This window comes from Desmodus rotundus, chromosome 8 (genome assembly GCF_022682495.2).
Source record: "Desmodus rotundus isolate HL8 chromosome 8, HLdesRot8A.1, whole genome shotgun sequence".
Lineage (NCBI taxonomy): Eukaryota > Metazoa > Chordata > Mammalia > Chiroptera > Phyllostomidae > Desmodus > Desmodus rotundus.
The window spans coordinates 13,452,901-13,475,341 of record NC_071394.1 but is presented as its reverse complement, the minus strand read 5'-3'; the positions used below and the strand labels follow the sequence as shown (position 1 = coordinate 13,475,341).

General features: G+C 39.9%; 1 protein-coding gene across 3 annotated transcripts in view; it reads left to right on the top strand.

Moving 5' to 3' along the window:
• Window positions 1-22,441, top strand: part of COL14A1 (collagen type XIV alpha 1 chain) — a 188,364-nt gene that overhangs the window by 22,157 nt on the left and 143,766 nt on the right. For all 3 annotated transcript variants that reach the window (XM_045181678.3, XM_024572346.4, XM_045181679.3), the window contains exons 3-5: window positions 5,338-5,454; window positions 8,438-8,581; window positions 15,217-15,300. In XM_045181678.3, coding sequence (XP_045037613.2) covers window positions 5,338-5,454; window positions 8,438-8,581; window positions 15,217-15,300 — 345 coding nt within the window. The remainder of the gene's footprint in view (window positions 1-5,337; window positions 5,455-8,437; window positions 8,582-15,216; window positions 15,301-22,441) is intronic.

Genomic DNA, 22,441 nt, shown 5'->3' with positions numbered 1-22,441 from the left:
GGTCCGATTGGGACCCAATCACAGTTGTCCTTAAATATGGATGGGGGAGGCAGGGGAACCAATGTCAGAGTGATGCCACTTGAGACAGACTTGACCAGCCATTGTTGGCTTTGAAGGTGGAGGGACATCAAGTGAAGCCTCCAGAAGCTGGAGTAGGCAAGAAAATGGATTCTCCCCCAGGGACCCCAGAAAGGAATGCCACCCTGCCTGCACCTGGATTTTAGCCCAATGAGACCTGTTTCAGACTTTTGCCCCCCAGAACTGAAAGACCATACTTTGCCATTGTTTGAAGCCACTTGAGATCATTTGTTACAGAGATAATAGAGAACTAATGCAGTCAACACTCAGAGGCATACAGGAAATTAACACTCCCCTCTTAAACTGCTACTTCACAGATTTTGTGTTCCCATTTAGTGTCTCCAGGTAATCCTTTATGAAGTTCTTTCCCTCTGCAGAGAATGTGAGCCCACACTGGCTCAAATAACTGTTTCTACCTGGATTAGGCCTGCATCTTCTTTTTGAGACAAGTTGTTAAATGAACTAGAGCACAGAAAAAGTAACGTTGTGTTGGCAGTCGGGGGAAATGTGTGTAGCAGGACAGAATGGGGCACCGCACTTTCTCAGAATTTCACAGTAAATCTGTACTTGGTTGTGGCAATATTTGTTTTGGGTGGTTGCAAGAAGGAACCGCTGAAGGTAAAGTAACTGTCATTTAAAAACCTCAAAGCATATAAAATTGGAGGCTTTGCATGGGGCTACATTTAACTTTATAAAGACCTCTATGTTAACATATTTACACATATTATTTGCTGTTATTAGTAGTCAAACATGTTTGGAAGTTGAGAATATTTTCCTTACTTCTGTTTTCAGCATCTTTGTAATAGATCATGAAATTATAACATATTAGGTTCTCAGAAAGACAAAAAGGACTGTTTAGCATATCCCATAGTCAATTTCCCTCAAATTTTCATTTCTTCTATTTATGGAACATTTAGGCAATGCACGTAGTTGAAAAATGACTGAGATTAAAAAAACACTAAGGGTTTTTTTTTGTTGTTTGTTTGAGGGTTTTGGTTTTTTTTTTTAGACCACTTGGAAAAGTTAGCCAAATACTTCTCTGCTGTTTAAATGTCTTTTACTGAATAAATATAATGGGTTGTTCCACTGACACAGCGCCCTGGATGATGTTTTGAAGGAGAAAACACTCTCAGTGCCCATACTGCTCCATCTCTATCACTCAGACAGTTTTGGTGCCAAATAAAAGAAACTTTGGTCAATTTAAGCAAAAAAATGTAATTACCATAGGTAACAAAGTAGCTCATAAAGTTAAAGTAAACATTAAATAATTAAGCTTTGAAAAGGACAGGAAGCTGGGAACATCCTGGATATAGATTCTAGAAATAGTGACTTTTTTTTTTAGGGTATGTCTTTGGAATGGAATGACTGGACCTATTTTCCATCCTTCCATCATTGGACAGATTTTTGGGAGAGTCAGCCTGACCTCCCACCCTGAGCCAGGGGCAGATGGCTGATTGATAGCGTAGCCAAGGCCCCATGCAGTGGGAGGGAGTGTTGTTCCTTGGAAGGAAACCGAAGTGCTGTTAGAAACAGAAGGAGGGGGTGACGATTGGGAGTGGAGAGCAGAGGATCTCCATTTCAGTGTTCCTGTGCAGGAAGAGGAGTTTCAAGGACTTAATGAGATTATTTCATTAGAGGCAGACCTTTGCCTATAGGTTGTCATTCGGCAAAACAAGATTTCAGCTGAGTTAAAGTTAAAGGCAGGAAGAAAGAAAGAAGGAAGGAGGAAAGGACAGCAGGAAGGAAGGAAAGAGTTAAGGAAGAAAAGAAGGGAGGGAGGGAGGGAAGGAAGCATGAAAGGGAAGGAGGAAAGAAGGACAGAAAATTAGCCCTTTAATAAACACTCATATTATGAAGTAAAATTTCCAAAGTTACCCGATAACAGTGAAGCTTCACTGGAATCACACAAACATTCTTTTTCTGCCCACGACAATGGATTCTATGAGAACGATTGCAGTGAAGTTCTTGGGGTTTAAAGAAAATTTTCCCTCTCAAAAAAATATGACATGGTGAAGCAAAAATACCCCCATATTGTCAGCAGCACCCCTGATCCTGCACTAGAAGGAAAATATTGAACACACCCTCCCTGGTCTTCCTCCTCAATCCCCCTGTGGCATAAAGTATGTATATTCACAATGTTGTATTTGGCCCAAACTCACATAGGAAGTCTGACTTCACCATACAAAGAATGAGTTTGTTAGCTTGCCCTTGGTTCTTGGTGTAGGCCAAACGTCATTAAGCTTTACACTTGATTTTTGTCTTTTTAGAAAGCTTAGTGGGGAAGGGGCTGAGTGGAGGTAGATATGAGGGTATAAGGGGGAGAAATGATAATGGAAAAAATACAACAAAAATAAACTAAGAAAAGCTTAGGATTTTAACTGACACAAATTAACTTTTGAGTCAGGTTCATGCAAGCATTTATAACTATTACTGCAAGTTAAATATATGTATAGAAGCTTTGTGCTGGCAAAAAGAAAAATCCTGAGTCTGGTATTAAGTACACACAAGTTTTTGTTCCATGAGATAAGAGCAGTTCTTTCGCCAGCGCGCTTACAGGGTTTCTGTCGGTCTTGCTGCCCTGGCTTTGGCACAAGCCCCAGTGCCTTCCACGCAGGGAAAAAGGGGCTAACTGTGAAGTTCATAACGGTGACCTCATGCCTCTTTTTTTCTTAACCAGCATTTCTTCTTTTCAGTGTTTTTCCCCAAAAGGCAAAAATCTAAAGGAAATGGGAACTTGGTGTCCAGCTAAGCTGTTCTTTTAATGACTGTGAGAGCATTTATGCTTATGTAGGCAATAGACGTGGGCCATTGAGAAAAGAAAGCTGTAGTGGGGCTATAGTCACATGAGTCATTTGTCCCTTGTTTGAAGAGTGGACTGTTGATGGATCTGAGTGTTGATGAAGCATTTGCTTCACCATGCATTCCCTGGAGCAGCTCAGCAGAAGCCAGTGCTGCTCTGGGTCCCGGAGCACCCGTGTGGTCTGTGTGGTCGTGGTATCAGGGCGTGGTCCATGTTACCATCACTACGTTCTCCTGTCGGTTCAGGTTAGTTATTGATGACAAACTGCAGGCTGTAAACTCAGGCCACATTGAAAGAATGGTAGGTTGGGTGGAAAATGCTATAAAGATGTCTAATCCTTCAGCTAGGAATCCTGAGTGGTGTTCACTTCTGTGCCCTCCTTGAGATGTCAGCACGCCTGGGCTGCTGACAGAATGGCCTGTCCCTCCTGGACCTGCCTAGACTGAAGCCTCCATTCTTCTTGTTCCTTTCCACTTGATGGCTCCCAGGCTCGCCAGCTATCTTTCACCAGTTCATTCATGCAAAACTTTGCGATAAGCATGGCCAGTGATGTCTGTTTGCCCCCTGACAAGATTTGGCTTAGAAACTGGAATATATTGTTTAAATTTATAAACATTTTTATTTTTAATTTTTTCTGTAAGTAATAAGAAGCTATCTATAAATAGATTTTCTCCCCAAGTTCCAGTCTGTTGTGTTTCGCAGTGTATAGTGTGCACATTTTGCCCAAATTTTTGAGGGAAAAATAAAGATGCGCATTATACATGGGTATAATGATCACATACCATGAGTATAATACTCCTGTGTATAACATGCACAAAAACGTGGGTGCCCATTATACACGGCAAAATACAGTAGGCAAAGTAGTAATCGTTTCTCTGTTCACCCAAATGCTCGGGTTAGCCACCTTCTTCCTCTCTTTCCAAGTCACTGGTCTTATGATGAATCCATCTTTGCATAATCCAGAGGAATGTAAACTCTTCCATTCATGTCACCTTGAGAATGGCAGCTAATGTCTTTGTGTGGATGGCTAGCGTTCCCCACTGAGGGGCTGTAAAGGGCAGTGAGGAAGAGAATGCGCAAGGCTGTGCCCTTCAGTGCTTACTGATGTCAAACGAGTGGGTAGCGTGCAGGGGTAAATTACTCACTTGTCCAGTGCAGTGCGGGGTGCCTTCTTAATAGGGGTCTCCTTCCAAAGAGAGCCTTTTGTTTGAGGTTGGAGATTGTTGTCCAGCAGTATGCGAACTTGGGCGAGTCTCTTAGCTTCTCCTTGGTTTCCTTATATATAAAATTGAGACAGCAATGTATTTTTGTGAGGATTAAATGGACATTTGATATCACTTACCATATGATATAAGGAGGGAGGGGAGCCAGCATTTATTGAGCACTTATTATAATCTGTAAATCCATTATCCTGTTTAATGTCATCCATCATGGGCAGAAAGTGTTGCTGTCACCTTTAAAAAAAATACGACTTTGGAAGAAACAGTCGCTTGCTCGAGGTTATTTATCTAAGAAGTGACATATCTGGGAATCAAACCAATGTCCAAACTACATACTCGTTAAGAAAAATATTTACTCCTCCACCCCCACACACTCTGTTTCCTAAAGTGAGACCAAAAGGCTGGGCATAAAAATGGGTTATAAGTGCTAAATTTTTCTGTTAAGCATTACCTTTTATTTGGCAAACAATTTGGATATGATATAATTTCTTTTGAAATTGTTACATTGATGTCGAGTTCCAAAAACATGTTTTGACGTTTGAATGGCTTACACAAGGAGTAATGGAGATCTACCCGTTTTGTGAACTATCAGAAAAAATTCAATACACTGGGATGATTCACGACCATGTGCTGTGTAGCATTTCGAAAGGTATAAATCATCTATGCTTCGGAAGACTAAATCCAAGTTTATACAACATAATTATCTTGTATTTGGTATGTTTTATTTTGGTTCTTTGCAATCTTTTTCTCAAATGTTTTTAAAGGAAGATCTTATGACTGTAATATGTCCAAAATAGCCTTCTCAAATAATCTTCTTATAACGAATATTGGATTGCTCCAGTGAAAAACCTAAGGGCATAAAACAAGTCCCACTAGAGTTTATTATAAAAGCGCACACGTTCCAAGGAAGAAAAATTCATCCTTGTAACATAGTGAAAACATTTTACAAGATTGGCTTCAATTTTCAGACTGGATTAGAGTATTAAATTCTAACCCTAAATCGTAGTTCTTTGTCATAAGGTTAGTACCGTTTGACAAATGCTTATCTCGTGAGTCAGAAACAAATGCTCGTAGGTCTATATAATTTTGCAAACTGACTAATTTATTAATGGGGTTGTTGAAAGAACACGTTTTGAGTCTGAAGAAGTCTTGTGTCTTTTGATTACATTATGCTGACATTTCAATTTAACAAATGGTAGCTACATGTTTCAACATTTAATCATTTTTTTTTCTTCCCAGTGGCCCCACCCACGCGGTTAAGATACAATGTATTGTCTCATGACAGTATACAGATTTCATGGAAGGCTCCGAGAGGGAAATTTGGTGGATACAAACTTCTTGTGTCCCCAGCTTCAGGTAAAAACCACCAACTGCATTCTCTATAGTATAGCGACATTTACATGTAGGTAACTAAAAATATGTAGTGCTAAATGTCTCTAAAATCATCTGAAAGTTTTTTTCTATTAATTTAATATTTGAGCTTGAAATCTTACCTTCCAATCCAGGAAAGGATGTTCACTAAGTCAAAAAAATGACTATTGGACTCACCATAATTCTCCTCAGGTGACATTTCCAGGCTATTGTTACTTCTGTCCCTGGCTGGTGTGGCTCAGTTGGTTGGAGCGTTGTCCCATAAAACCTAAAGGTTGCGGGTTCGATTCCTGATCAGGACACGTGCCTGGGTTGTGGGTTTGATCCTGGTCTAGGTGCGTATGGGGGGCAACCGATCAGTGTTTTTTTTTTTCTCTCAACCTTCCTTTCTCTCTGGAATCAGTAAGTGTATTCTCAGGTGAAGATTTAAAAAAATTCTTACTTCTATTTCAACATAGGGTGAATACTTCTGTTCTAAAGACACTTAAAAAATATACATCTGGCTGCCCAACAGCTGTGACTGGCTGGGCACATTATGGTTAATTAACTTGATAGAGTTTTATTGAGCAATTATACCTGAAAATTATATAAGCTAAATAGACATTGTAAAAATAAATGATAAATTAAAACAGGAAAAGCAAAGTTAAACAAATTTATTGATCATGAAGATAAAGTAGTCATGTAAAAAAAAGATGCTCTTTAGTATATTGGTCAGGTCTCATTTCTTCTAGGATCCATTTTCACATAGTACATAATAACTCCTTGATAGCATATTTATATTATATATGTACATTTATATACATATAACATTTTTCCTCTTTATTGGTGATAAAGGTATTTATATGGAGGCAGACCTGTTCCCACCTCACTTTCTCAGGCGGACACATGCTCTGTTGGTCCTAAGTGCGGGCCTCTTACCTGTTCCTAAGTGGAAAGCCTCCAACAATACAAGCAGTTGGAACACCCGGCCTTTGCTCTGTCCCTGAAAAGGAACCCTCTTTTATTAACAGGTGGTATCCAGAGGCTCCTTAGAATGACCTCTGGTTTAGTGCTGCCAGATGCCAACTCCCCCATGTTGGCCTCCAGAAGTGACTCACTTGTAGAAAGCAATGTTTTATTCTCAAATTCTGTTTGGTTCACAGTTTTCATTGTGGAATATGGCCCAATTCTGAAACAACTCTGACTTATAAAATACAGTTTGGTTTCTAAAATAAGCCAGCCCGGGAAATTAAAGTTTAAGAGATTGTTGAACGTTGTTACGACTCTAAAGGTCAAAACGTCAATTGCTACTATGAGGTACCTCTGAGAATCTCCCATGTCTGACCTTGAAAGGTAAATTCTTCGTCCAAGTCATCAGTGTTTTTGCTTTTTCTGATTAATTGTCGATAGCTCCAAACTATGAAGTGCCCCAGGCAGGGGCCCTTGAGGAGTTGGAGAATCTTAGAGGTGCTTGGGTGGCCTCTGAACCAAGCCTCAGCCTGACCCTTCCGTCCCCTCTGCCACAGCACACCCAGAAATGAGGTCTGCAACTCTTGCTCACACACCTCCAGTGACAAAATAAAAAATGAGGGCGAAAGCAAATGATTTCTTCATGAATACTGGGTTTGTCTTCCCCAGTGACCCGATGCCTTCCCTGCAGTGGCTCATTCGAATACGACAGTCTTGACCCTCTGGTGTCTACTTAATCAAACACAAAATCAATAGAGTAAATGAAAAAGGCAGTCAGTGTACATTTAGTTATGAAATGTTTGTAGCCATTTTAGCACTACCAGACACGGTGCCATTATTGTTTGTACTAGTTTATCCTAGAGCGTATTTCCTGGTATTCTGCAGGGTGCTCATTGCTATTAGAAAACCAAGTAGTTTAACAATCAAATAAATTTGAGAATTCCATTTTAAACAGAGTTTAAAGCTTTTTTTTATTGCAGGATTTTCAAAGCCTTTAAAATAATACACTCTATGCCTCTCAGAGAGGAATTCTAATACACAGTTTTCTAAGAACTATTTTTTTTGTTGTTGTGGATGAGTTTTAATTGATAGAAGGGCGTGAAACCAGATTTAACATCTTGGACACAAGTGCATTTAAGGAAGTAGGTTTTGGCGATAGGAGCGCCCAGTTCTGCTTTCTCGTAGTAGGAGGCACGGATGATAGCACCAAATTTCAAACTTAATGTCATTATATTTTCTTAGAATGTAATTAAAATATACTGTAATCTGTTATGTTTGATTAAGCCAACAAATTTCAGAGTCTTTTTAAGCTTTAAATTAATTTCCCTTTTCTCAGACATAGTAAACACTGCCAGAAATTGGAGAAGAAAGGTATTTTTGAAACTTTGAATAAAAGATTGAGTGTTTAATCAATAGCCTTTTTGGGGGAGGCCTTAGATGCCAGTCTAATTTGATGGAGAGATAATGGGGGTTCAAACTCTTTTCATGAGCCAAACTAACTTTTAAGTAGCCACGTACTGAGTGGTTCCTTCAACATCCCGAGCCAGTGATGCTCAGATTTAAGATAATTAAGTCGCTAATGCTTCAAGGATGCTTTGATTCATAGAAACACCACAGGAAAAATGCCAGCACAGATAATTGCATTCAGTCTGCCCATATCTTTCCCTTTACTTTTAAGTGAACTTCTTTTCTCGAAAAGTATACCTGATGTTGATGGCTTCCTGTCTCCTGTTCCTGTACTATGGTCTTCCCTGGTGTAACAGAGCAATAGGGTGTTGTGATAAATGATTTTTGTGAATGTGTTTTTATCTAATTTAGACAACTGTGTTGAAGTTGTCTAATGCAAAGAGTACAACTGAAAGGGAAAAGTATATTACATTTAAGTGCTGTGCACTTAGGTACCATGATAAATAATTTTAATGGTCTTCTTTTAAAATCTTGATTGCTGGTTCGTAAAATCTCTTAATATACACAGTTAATCTAGTTTTTAGAACTGATTTATCTTTCTGTTTTGTTATAGGTGGAAAAACCAATCAGTTGAATCTCCAGAACACTGCAACTAAAGCAATTATTCAAGGCCTTATGCCAGACCAGAATTACACCGTTCAAATTATTGCATACCATAAAGACAAAGAGAGCAAGCCAGCCCAAGGTCAATTCAGAAGTACGTATTTACAGATCTTACAGTGCTACCATGGGACCTGTCCCAGCTCTGAGTCTGAGACTGTGCCAAATACTGTAATAGGTTAAAATTCTGAATCGTTTCGATTTCAAGAAATCTTAAAAGATAGTTGGTACACTCTTTCCTGAGTTCCTTCTATCACTAATACTCTTCTGCTGTTTGCTTCACCCATTCCACTATCCTTTAATTTTTAGTTTTCAAATACTATCCATGACACTGTCTGCTGAAGCTTACCCAGACATCTTATCTACCAGGAACATAATAGGTGCTCAGTAAATAATGAATGAATGACTGAATGGATTATGCCTATATAACTCCCCTGTAGAATCCCTAGTAAGTGCCAGTCCAGCCTGGACAAACCAACCTATACAACAAAGAATTTAACTCTTTCCAATAACTAATCAGTTGATACTTCTTGTTGGCTACGCCCCATGACAAACAGATTTGTGAGCACATGCAACATGGTAAGTATTAGAGAGAGAGATACATTAGGACTCTGTGAGGGGAGGTTCTCTCTCTGCCCTAGTAATGGGCCAGGAAGAGAGTAGATAGGGAATGGTTTCATATTTGAATAGTAAGTTGGGCAAACAGAGGAAGGGCAGGCATGTGGAGACAGTCTAAGCAGGACTCTGAGACAGCCCAATGTGTGCTGCATCGTTTCATTAGAAAGCTGCTTCTTGTCTACGGCCATACCACCTTGAACGGGCCATACCACCCTGAACGCACCCGATCTCCTCTGATCTCGGAAGCTAAGCAGGGTCGGGCCTGGTTAGTACTTGGATGGGAGAAGGCTTTTTCTTACATTGAGTTTAGAACTTGTTCACATAGTCCCTCATTCTTCTGCCTTTCAGGAGATAGTCATCATTCATTCCTTCATTCGTTTTTTTTAAATTTAAAAAATATATGCAAGGTCTGTCCAGAAGGTATCCAGCCATGTGATATGAAAAATAGAGACATTCATTGAAGAAGATACAAGATACAAGAAACATTGTACATAGGAAATGATGCCTCAGTCCCCTTCAAAGTAGGCACCTTTGGGACCTCACACAGTTCTCCCAGCTGCCATCAGCTGCCTGCCCCATTGTATTTTCCTGAATCTCATCAGTGGTCTGAAATCTCTTCCCTTTCAAAGGCGATTTTAGTTTTGGGAAAGGCCAGAAGTTGCAGGGCCAATTCTGGACTGTAGGGGGCTGGGTGATTTGATATTTTGCCAAAAAACTCTGCAGGAGATGTGATGTATGAGTGGGTGCACTGCCATGATAAAGCTGCCAATCGCCAGTTGCCCTTAGCTGTGACTTTCTGAATCATCCGAATAGTTTCTGCAGAGGAATGTGTGAGCTTAACATAAAATTTGACACAGATTCATTGCTCTACTCGCTCAGTCATTTTGAATGCAATGGCCACACAGTACACAGGCTCGTTCAACAGCGTCTACCACCCACACTGACTAGTACAGTGAAGTCGTCATTGTTCATGCAGGCACATTCCAGTCCACTCTCTCTGGCTGCCAGGTTACATCGATGTTGTGCAATCCGTTCTCACTATATTAACAATGGCTGGACTTTTTCCGGACAGGCCTTGTATTGCTGGTCTGCTAAGTTTCAGGCCCTATTCTCGGCACTGGGACAAATCACTGCCCCTATGGACCTTATATATTAGTGACTAGAGACTACATCAACTTGTTCTTGGACATGGCCTTCCAAATGTGGAGGGCACAGCGTTTTTGTCGTGAATGCAAATGAAAGAGGCCTGTCCTGGTTAACTTTCTGTGTTACTTCATTATTAAGCTAGACTCTTAAAAAAAAAAACCAACCCAATGTACCATTAAGGACAATTTTAAGTAAACATAATAAAAAATCAACAGAATAGTGCAATGAGCCCCTAAGTATCCATCACTCCAACAATTAGCCATTCATGGCCATTTGCGTTTCATCTGTTATCCCACACCCCTATTCATTTGAAGTCAATCCTAGACATCATTTCAGGTAACAAGAGCTTTTTAAATCTTGCCACTAGGATTAAATCCACAACCCATGGGAGACCATGGGTTCTAGAACTGTGTGCACAGCAAGGTGCTATCTGGATCTTTTCTCTCTCCCTCTTCTTTTTTCCTTCCTGTTCTAAGAAATGTTTTATGAGACGTATTTTGTGATTTTTTTTAATTAAAAAAATCCTACAACTTGGTTTACCTGCTACCTCTCGAAATTCTGAACAATGATGTTTGGTAAACCTGCCTGTCGGCAGGACATACAAATGTTTTGAACGTTACCTTCTTTTGAGATTTGCATTGTCTGGAAGCCCAGGGAAAGGTTTTTAATGTTATTTTCAACATAAAACAGCCTACTGTCTCATTTTATTGGCACTGGGCTTCAGTTTCTGGCCTCTGACATTCCTACATGAATAGGCAAAATAACTTTTCTTAAAGCTTGTGAGACGTGGTAAGAAGGACAAAGAGAAATGATCATTTTACAATAGTCTGAAGGTATTGTGATTGCTGATTTCACATATTCTGCTGACCAGGCAGCCTGAGAAACAGGTCACCTTTCACAGGTTTCCCGATAGCTCTTTACTCTCAACACTTAAAAGGACACGCCTTTGTTTTCAGCTTGCCTAGCTCTGCCGAAATAATCTTAGTGAAACAGTGTAACTGGTTAGTTGGATAAATTATATGTAAGCTTGTATTTTTCGGTTATGTTATTTTTATTGGCAGCGTAGAGAGATTTGTTCTCAAGTAACAGTTTGTAAGAATGAATTATTAAAATACTTTGGATGGCTTCCTTTTCCACTTTGCATTTCAGTTACATTTGTGCTCCCTCTGAGATGGAGCTCAAGCATGGTCTCTCCTCTCTGGAAAACATCTATGGTTGGACCCAGGAAAATGATGGTCCACACAAGTGCTGTGAATATAGGCTTGCAGTTGTGTAGGGAATTGAGTTTTTCCTCAGCCCATCTTCTGATACAGGGAAGCCGGAGAAATAGCCTTTCGATTTTGAAGACAGAAAGGCATGTCTGGTCTGCTGGATGCGGGGATTCCAAATCTGCTGTGTGGGTTTGGCCAAGCCCCTCAACCGTGCGTAGCCTTGGTGTCTTCATCTGCAAATGGCCGTGATGACGCATACCTGTGATTGTGTGGGTTTGCTCGTTTCAGCCACTTTGCTTGCAACAAGTCTGTTTTCTACTGATTTCCCCTGTTGTGAGGGAGACGGCAGTTTTTTTGTGACATATGTGTTATATCTTGTGTGTGAGCTAGGGGCCCAATTCAAGGTGACTGTTCTTTTTTCTTGTTCATTTGATGACTGGTCAATGGCCCTGTTTTGGCAAACTTCATTTTCGGCCACCATTTTCCTCTTTGGAATGACATTTCCCTTATCTCTGCCTGCAAAATCTGGCTCATCTTTCAAAGTCTGGCTCAAATGTCATTTTCCCAGTGAAGTTTCCCGAGTCTCTGGAATTCTTCTTTTTCAGATCAATTGCTATTTTTAGTGTTGCTCAGCACAATTTTCCTCATATTAAAGTTGCAGACTTTTTTTTTTTTTTTTACTCAGGATGTAGGCAGTTTGAGGCCATGGCCTATGTGTGGGTGGGATTGAAGATGAAGATTTGGAAATTATCCAAGGGAAGGTGAGAATTAAAATTGTGAGATGGTAAAATTATAGGTGGAGCATACAGAGACGCAAGGCAAATTTCATATACGATCATGTTTTAGGAATGGAAACAGAAAAAGGACCCCAAGAATGCAAATGTTCAGGAAGGGTCAGAGGAACACAAGAGAGCCCAGGGGGAAGACTGTGGAACCCGGGTAAAGAAGAATTGAAAGGGGTGTTGCTTGGGACCTGCCAGTTCCATGTCTGGATGTCTCTCAGAAGAAGACAAAAACACTAATTCTAAAACATATATGCACCCCTGCCTTCATTTTAGTGTTATTTATAATAGCCAAGATACGGAAGCAACCTTAGTGTCCCTTGATAGATGAGTGGGTAAAGAACACACACAAACCTTTCCCTTTGCTAATCACCATATGCCGTCTGTGTCTATGAGGTATTTCTTTGATTAACCCCCTCACTTTCTTTCAGCCAGTCCCCAGCCCTCTCCCCTCTGACAGCTGTCAGTCTGTTCTCTGTATCTATGAGTCTGCTTCTATTTTGGGTGTTAATGTGTTTTGTTCATTAGATTCCATACATGAGTGAAATCATACGGTATTTGTCTTTCTCTGATTGTCTCATTTCACTGAGCAGAATAGTCTCCAGGTCCATCTATGCTGTTGCAAAGGGTAAGATTTTCTTCCTTTTTAAGGCTGCGTAGTATTCCATTGTGCAAATGTACCACAGCTCTTTTGCCCACTCATTTACTGATGGGCACTTGGGCTGCTTCCAAATCTTGGCTATTGTAAATACCACTGCACTGAACAGAGGGGTGCATATATTTTTTCAAATCAGTGTTTCAGGGTTCTTCAGATATATTCCCAGAAGTGGAATCCCTGGGTCATAAGGCAATTCTATGTTTAATTTTTTGAAGAAATTCCATATTGATTTTCAGAGTTGCTGCACCAACCTGCACTAGGGCTCCCCTTTCCCCACATCCTCGCCAGCACTTGTTGTTTGTTGAGTTATTGATGATAGCCATTCTGACAGGACTGAAGTGATAGCTAATTGTCATTTTGATTTGCATTTCTATGATGATTAGCGATGCTGAGCATCTTTTCATACATCTATTGGCCATCTGTATGTCCTCTTCAGAGACGTGTCTGTTTAGGTCCTTTGCCTGTTTTTTTTTAATGGATTGTTTGTTTTTTGGTGTTGTTTTATAAATTCTTCACACATTTTGAATATTAACCCCTTGTTAGATGTTCTCCCATTCAGTGGGTTGTCTTTGAATTTTGTTGAGGATTTTCTTTGCTGTGCAAAAACTTTTTAGTTTGATGTAGTCCCATTTATGTATTTTTTTCTTTTGTTCCCCTTGCCTAAGGAGATATATCAGAAAAAATGTTGTTACATGAAATGTACAATATTTTACTGCCTATGTTTTCTTCTAGGATTTTTATGGTTTGAGTCTAACATTTAAGTCTTTAATCCATTTTGAGTTTATTCTTGTGTATGGTGGTCTTAAGAAGGTGGTCTTGTTTTATTTTTTTGCACATATCTGTCCAATTTTCCCAATGATATTTATTGAATAGACTGTCTTTACCCCCTTGAATATTCTTGCCACCTTTGTCAAATATTAATTGGCCATAAAAGTGTGGGTTTATTTCTGGGCTCTCTGTTCTGTTCCATTGATCTATATGTATTTATGTCAGTGCCATGCTGTTTTGATTACTGTGGCCTTGTAATATAGTTTGATATCAGGTAGCATGATTGCTCCAACTTGTTCTTTCTCAAGATTGCTGTGTCTGTTCAGGGTCTTTTGTGGTTCTATATAAACTTTTGTAATATTTTCTGCTTCTGTGAAATATGCCATTGGTATCTTGATAGGAATTGCTTTGAATCTACAGATTGCTTGGTCGTATGGACATTTTAACGATGTTAATTCTTCCTATCCATGAACATGGTATGTGATTCTTTTTATTCGTATCTTCTTCAGTTTCTTTCTTCAGAAGACATGGAAGGCTTTTAAGGAAAGGAATAATAGAACTTCAGTGACACAACCTTGGCAGGTGGCAAATCTCAAACCCGTTTAGCAAAGGGATGAAAACCACTAGAAAGAAGAAAAGGAGAAGATGAAAAAGACAGGATTAATAGGGCAGTATTTTAGAGAAGGCAGGAAGGATGTTTCAGAGGACAATACTGCTCCCATGCAAAGCCCACCCTCCCATAAATTTGGTTTCCATGAAGTGAATGCAACAATATAATGGAATATCTTGCCATAGGATCACTTCTGCTTTTTCACAGGGCATTTTATTTGTTCCAAAAGCATTGCCAGTTGGCAGTGGTCAACTGACTCAGACAACTCAAGGTACCAGCAGCAGAAGGAATGCTAATGGAGTCCCTTGGTATGAATGGCTTAAAGCACTGAGGGGCGTTCTTGGCCCCAGAATATTTCATAATGCAAGTGATAAAGAAATACTACTGTTTATTATGAGGGAAACTTTGTTTTTATGTTTGAAAGGAAAATATTATGGCATTCTCCACTTTCTATTGTAGATAGACCAGCTCCAAATGGGAATAGTCATGGCCAAGACCTTTCTAGAGCTGGGGCCAACTCATAGGACTTGTCCAGAGACCTGAAGATATGGCTTAAATCCTGTGCCAACACTTTCCGGTTTTCTGAGATATTTTTTAGTTACTCAGCCTCTTGGTCCTTCATTCCCTCATATGTGAAAACCATGCTCATTTTATAGCAGTTTTGAAGGATTAAATTTATTTGCTACATCTGCCCACAATGAGTACTTGATCAAAGTAAATTCGTAAGTGTTTTCCACACCTTCCTATGACAAGGCTGCAAAACAAAACAAAACAAAACAAAACAATAGCAGTTTTAATCTTTGGGAATGAGACTCTACCATGGAGCTAATTTCTACTTAGCAGTACTTTCAATACTTGCAAGGGTTTTATCAAAAGTCATCGAATATTTTCTTTTAGACTTTAACATAACATGTTGCTGTATTTCTCCTTTTCTTCCAGTTAGAGATTTGGAAAAAAGAAAGGATCCAAAACCCAGAGTCAAGGTGGACAAAGGAAATGGTAATAAACCATCTGTACCAGAAGGTCAGTTTAAAAAAATTTTTTTTGATTTGCTCATTTTGGAGGTTGAGTTGTTTTAATGACACTGGCAATGTACACGTCTGTGGCTGTTGGTCCCATCGGAAGATGGGATCTAATGTGCAAATCACCCTCGGCTCCACATCACTCCTCCTTCCTTCCTCACACGTAATAACTGTCAACGGCTCCCTCTGCCTTACTCTCCCATATTCAATACATCACCAAGTTCTGGTGAATTTATTTTCTGTTGAAACACTGGCAGAATCCATTCATTTCTTTCCGTGTCTACTGCCAATACTCAGCTAAGGTTCTGTTTCTTTCTGGGAATATAGTTTTTTGTTTGCTTTTTAAAAAAAAAATCTCAATGGGTTCTCTACCCAGAAATTAGAGCAATCATTTCAAAATAAATCTGACCCCGTGCTCTCCCTACACACACCTTAAAACCCCTTTGATAGCTTCCTACTGCTGTTAGAATAGAGGCCAGAATCCTTAGCAAGACTTCTAAGGCTCCCGAATGTCTCACAAGTAAACTACCTTCCTCTCCTTCCTCATCCAACAACTCAGTGTTTCTACCCACTGGCCTTCTTTCAAATTCTTTAGAGGTCATGGTCTCTCCCGTACAAAGTTCATGTACCCTCTGCATGGAACCAACATTCTCCCACGTCACTGCTCTGCTTAAGTATCTTTTTTTTTTTTTCCTTTCAAAGCTCAGTTCGATCACTGTTTTCTCCTAAGCCTTTCCTAAGTTTCTTTTCTATTACAGGCCTTCATGTAACAACTAACTTTCCTTCACAGCATTTGTCATAGTTGTAATTTTGTATTGACTTATAATTTGAGTGGCTGCCTTCCCCACTGGACTGGAAGTTCCAAGAGATCAAGGAGTGTGCCTGTGTTTGCTCCTCACTGACTCCTCAGTATCTAGCAGTTTCTGATACATAGCAAATGTTCAGTTAATATGCAAAATTATACACATAGTTTCAGAATTGTTAGTCTATAGACTTTGCAAAATATTAAGTGTTTAATATTTGCCTATAGTGAAGAGTATTTACATATTTCATCCACTCAGCTTTACTCGCCCCTTCTAAGTGACCAAATGCATTAGTTTCTTGCTTATCTTTCCTATGTTTCTTTTTGAAAAAATTAATTTGTAAGTGTAAATTTTTTTATGGAGGATTTTACATGTACGTTCTCGGCTGAGTTCTGGTTTCACATGCCTTGCCATCCAATGCTTAAAGAGTGGTGGCACTCAGGATGAAATCTGACATCCACCCATGGATTATAGAGGGCCTAGGACTTAGTTGTAGCTAGGTATCCCTAAAATATCCTAAGGTCTCCCCTTTTTTCCCCTGATGCACTTTCCTCTCACCCTTGTAAAACCTAGGGTTGACTGAAATGAATTGAAAACAGGGAAATGGCCAATAGAAAGTAAGCGTATTGTTCACATATGCTAATGAACAGCCAGAGAAGGACCAATGGTTCAGCACTTCATTGGTTTTGCTCACTAAACACATGTTCCTGGAGGGGACTGTCAGGTGAGAGCTGTCTCAAGGGGTTTATTGCAGTGATCAGGACCTCAGTTAAGGCAAACACTTGCAGGAGGTTTTTTGGAGGGAAAAAAGGAGGCTTTTCCTTTAAGTGAGGACTCCCATGAGGAGTGTGTGAGAGCAGCCAGCTGTTGGAGGTCACTGGTGGGGTGGAAGAGTTGTCTTAAGGAGGAAGTTGTAAACAATGGTGACAACCCAGGCCTGAGTTAGGGCTCCCAGGAGGTTGAGGGGGAGTGTTAATGGCGGGGGAGACAAAAAGGCTTTCACCACCTGAGCCTTAGCACACCACTAGAGCTCCTCTCGCAAGATGTGGAAGTCCCATCATTTGCATTCAACTATGCTGTTCTTTGTTTTCCCTGCATTCCACAATTTTTCATACAAGAGCCTACACGGATTGTGGCTAAGATACAATCAGACATATTTCACATATTTGAGGATTTTAGCTGAAACGCAAAGAGCTAAGAGCTGTAAGAGAGTTGCCATGCAGTTAAGTGGTTACTTGTTTTCAGTTTTACTGCACATGTTTCTTCAATAACCCCGAACAAACTCCCCAACCAAAGTGGTATTTGCCTTTGAGCATAATATTGGCATATTTGCATCAATGGCTACTTCTCTTTTGTTGTCTCAACAGATTTCTCCAGATATTTTTGGTGTTTGCGTAAGAAAAAAAGAATGCGAAATCTGATTGAAAAGGATTGAGACAGATAGGAAAAGCAGCCTGGGGTTTCCCTTTTATTTTGCTCTTACTAAATTTTCAGTTAAGATCTCTGGCCCTCTTTTTGTGTAATGGAGTATTTATTTATTTATTTAAATTTTCTAAAATGAGAAGATGAATGGAGGATCCCCATGTTCTCTTTTTCTGGGAGGAAAAAGAGATGAGCTTAAGTTATTCTTTCAAGGGCTTAGAGAACAATGGCCCTCCTCCTTCATTCTCCTCTTCCTTCCCCGTAGTCTCTTTACTGTTATAACTAGTATTATACACAGCTGCTGTGGTGCTCCAGGGACAATACTAGGGTGGACTAGAATATCCCTGCTCATCAGCACAGGGCGAATTCGAGGAAGCCCCTCTTCCTATGCGTGTGTGCTGTGTGGGGAAGAAGTCTCCTGGAGAATTCACCACCATGGGCCTGTGCCACATTCAGATTAGATATTCAAATTAGACATTCAAACTCACACTCTTTTAATGCTCTGGGATCCTTCTGTGCAAGAAGTTAATGTAAAAGTTACTCAGAGCTGGTAAAAGTAGGGTGCCTGGCTGAAGCAGACATGAAATCATATGTGAGGAATATGTGCTTAGCTCCAATTCTAGATTGTCACAGATAAAATAATGCCAAGGGAGAGGTCATAATCCAAACTTTTGAAACACAGAAGTAAACCAGGTTCTGGAGTAAGGGTTAGAAGACACAAGAATGGTAGCCTCAGCCTCCATGAATTTTATTTGTGGCATGATCACATAAACACTGTAAAACAAACAGTAATATTACTAAAGTCATAGAAAATATTCAAAACAAGAGTGGAAAGAATGAGAGCCTATGAAAAAGAATAGTTAGATTTGAAATGGCACCAAATGGAACATATGAAGCTCTGAAGAGCATAAATAAAAAGACAGCTGCACCCAGAAAAATGTTGGTGAAACTGTAGAACACCAGAGTCAAAGATAAGATTTTAAAAGACGAAATGGGAACAAAGAAGAATAAAAGTACTTGTTGATGCCGTTTCTAAATGGTGGAGATCTGGCTATGTGTAGCTGTCTGTTCTTCAAACCATTGTTTTTCAAGTGATGTTAATTAATTCAATGTATTAATTAAAATAAAAAGGCTGAGAAGTTCAGCATGCTCAATAAACTGGTGACATGTTTAAGGAAGAAAAAGTTATTAATTTATAAAGAAAGGCTGAGAAACCCTGAACTGATCCAAGCGTGCAACAGAAAAGCTGTGATATGATTTGGGTCCTGTTTCTCCTCACTTCTGTCCCCAAACACTGCATAACCTTTCACAGAAGCACAGGGCTACTGCAGAGGCAGTGTATTGCACCCAAGGCATTAGACGCGTTGTAGGTCTGAGCGACCACACTCACAGGAAAAAATCACAGCGTGGTCATGAATTGCTTTCCAGCCCAAAGTTTAAGAGAATAAAAACTAACATTTTCATCAGGATATTTTATTTTTTCCCACATTGGACTTTCCCTTTTTCTTCAGATTTTCTCTTGTTACTTATTGAGATCCGCATGGCTTAGTATACAGCACACAGATCTTATGCTCAAACATCTCTTGGAATGAAATCTTCCCTTGCTTTCTACCTACCTGTACAACCTTAAGCATGTTAACTTCTCCAAGTCCCGATTTCCTCCTTAGGAAAATGAGTATAATAGTCTAAATGAGCATGCAGAGTGGTGAGGGTTAAATGCTGTCACACACGCGCACTACCTTGTCCCTAGTAACTGGGACATAGTAGACACCAAGAGCTGTCAGTTTCCACCCTCTTTTCCGTCTTCTTTTTAAAGAAATGTCCTATTTCTAAGAGCAAATATTAGCGTACCAAACACAGCAGTGTCTTACATTATCAGTAGCTATTTGATGGATATTTGGATTTGGCATTTTTTAGACTCAAGGAGGAAGGTTCAGAGTCCCTGGGAGAAGATTAATGACACATGTTTTGTTATAAAAAATGCAGAAGTAGATTTCTGTTTTTTACCTTGATGTGAGAAAAATTTATGTTTTCAGGAATTAAAAAGAAAAACCCCCAGGAGACAGAATCAGTCATTGAGAAAATAATCATTGAGCACTTACAACATGCATTATACCTGTGCATAAAATGATAAGATTGCCTTGAGGGCAAGGGGGATAGGCTTCTCCTAGCAACAGACGTCCAGTTTTCTCTCGCTACTCTCCCCCCACCTCTCTTGATAAGCCAGTTTTAAAGGATTTTGACATGTTTTCTGTTGACCTCCAGCAAATGTTATTATTCTTAACCTGTGAATTCTCCAGTGGTAAGAAACAGTAGCTCTGCCTTATATAAGTTTTCAAATGTCCTCATTTTTAAAAAATTGTTGTTCAAGTACATTTGTTTCTGTTTTCACCCCATCACGCCCCACCCCACCCCACCCCACAAATGTCCTTATTTTTTAAAGAACTTGTAGTGTATCTTGTTTTCTTTTAGATCAGATACTTATCAACTTTGAGCACTGCTATAGGTTTTGGCAGAGTCTGTCCCCTGTGGGTAAGCTTGGGCTTGTCTGATTGATACTTTTCTTCTTGTCTAAGAATTTTCTGTTAAGCATCTTGCTCCTATACCTGCAGGGCTGACTGTTGGTGTCAAATGGAGCAGGTGATTCAGCCTTAAAAATTGCAAAATATCAGGATCTGGTTGTTGTTGATAAATTGGAGTAACAGGGATGATTTTGTTGCATTTTTTTTTTCCAGAAAATGACCTTGAACAATCAAGGTAAATGTATGGTTGAATCATGTAGTACTGTGTACAGAGCTGAAAATAATTATGAATGTAATACCCTCGCTCCTGAGATGAGGAAGTTTTATTTTTAAATAGCAAGGGTTATTAGTATCCTCTCTTGGGTTAGTATTAACTTAGGATAATCAGGAAATAACCAGAGAATTGTAAAAATCTCATATGTTAGAGCAAACTTTTATATAAAAGTATTTCAACACGACCATATATTTTCAAAGGAAATAAAACCCATGTTAGGTGTTACATTGTGGTGGGTAGGGTTTTGAGAGAGGGTGGACAGGAAGAGGTGGGAAAGGGGGAAGTGAAAAAAATTGAGTCAGAAGTCTCAGATAATGTTGATTGGGGGGAGAAGAGGAATTGCATTATGATGAAGTGAGAAATAAATATGGAACGATCAAGCGGAGCTGAATTATGGAGAGTTTAGAAGAGCACAGTGAATAGTTTAGTCTTAACGTGGTAGGTAGGGGACGGAAGAAATAATCTTAAAATTTAGAGTTGGAAGGCACTTTGGGAGCCATGTAGTTCAACCAGCTGAGAAGACAGTCGAGGCTCTTGAGCTTTGCTATCAAGGGTTGATCAGCGTCTGCTTTTATTGACAAAGATCTCACCATTTTCCGAGGCAGTCTGTGGAAATCTGGACTGTTAGAAAGTTCTGTGTTGAGCTGAGTTGAAGTCTGTCTCCTTGTGGGTATACAAAACACTTTTAAGCCCCCTTCTGTATGACAGCCCTTTTAATATTTGAAGACAGCTGTCTTGTCCTCCCTAAGTCCCTTGTGGTTTATGAGCAAAGGAGAACTGTGATGTTTACAGGACTGTCAGTTACTCTTGAGATACAGGGCTCTGAGTGACAGCTGAAAAGTCCTTTTGGCTGAGGTTCAGGGATGGGGTGCCTCATGCCTGCAAATCGTCATGGTGTTATGTATCCAAGGTGGGCTCTAGTGCAGGTGAGTACGACCTAGATTTCAGGCTGCCTTTAATTGCAAGGCTTGAAAATCTTTCCTCCCTCTCTGCCTCTCTCCCTACCTCTCCCTTCCTCTCTCCTTTCCCCTTTCTTCCCCTCTCTCCCTCCTTTCTTCTTTCCCTCCCGCCCTTTCTTCTTTTTTCCCTTTCAGATGCTTCTCTTTGGTGATAGGAGTTGACTGTTTCAAGAGCTAAGTGGTTCAGGCTGTGGAGTCAGTTCTGGATTTGAATTTCAGCTTTTCTACCTGCCTTGTGTGTGAGGACGGGCAAACTATTTAACCTTTCTAGTTATGTAACCTTTCTTTTTCAATGGAGTGAAAACAGCTATCTTATAGAATTAATATCAGGCTTCAGTGGAAAAGACAAATGCAAAATCTGATGCAAGTGTCATTAAATGGTAGGTCTTTTCATTATTGTGAAAAAAGAAAGCAATGAAAAGCGCCATAGTCAATACATAAATATGTGTATTAGGGTTCTCCATATGGAGGTAGGATCCATATATACACGGAAAGAGATTTATTGTAAGTAATTGCCTCACTTGATTACGGAGGCTAGAAAGTCCCAAGATTTGCAAGCTGAAGACCCAGGAGAGCCCAAGGTGTAAGTTCCAGTCTGAAACCTGGCAGGCGCGATATCCAAGAAGAGCCGGTGTTTCAGCTCGAGTCCAATGTTCCAACTCAAGGCAGCCGGGCAGGAGCAGTTCCCTTTTACTCAGCCTTTTTGTTCTACCCAGATATTCGGTCAATTGGGTGAGGGCCACCCACATTAGGGAGGGCAATCTGCATTAATTAGCCTACAGACACCAATGTTAATCTCATCCTGGGAACACAGACAGACTTGGAATAATGTTTGATCAAATGTCTGGGCACCTCGTGGACTAATTGAAACATAAAATTAACCATCACTATATAGTATATGAGGGCAATCCAGAAAGTATCCATCCACATAATATGAAAAATAGAGACATTTATTGAAGAAGATACAAGATACAAGAAACATTGTACATAGGACAGTGACGCCTCAGCCCCTTCAAAGTAGGTACCTTGGGACCTCAAATAGTTCTTCCAATCACTATCAGCTGCCCCATCGTAGTTTCCTGAATCTCATCAATGGTCTGAAATCTATTCGCTTTCAAAGGTGATTTTAGTTTTGCAAAAAACCAGAAGTCGTAAGTTGCCA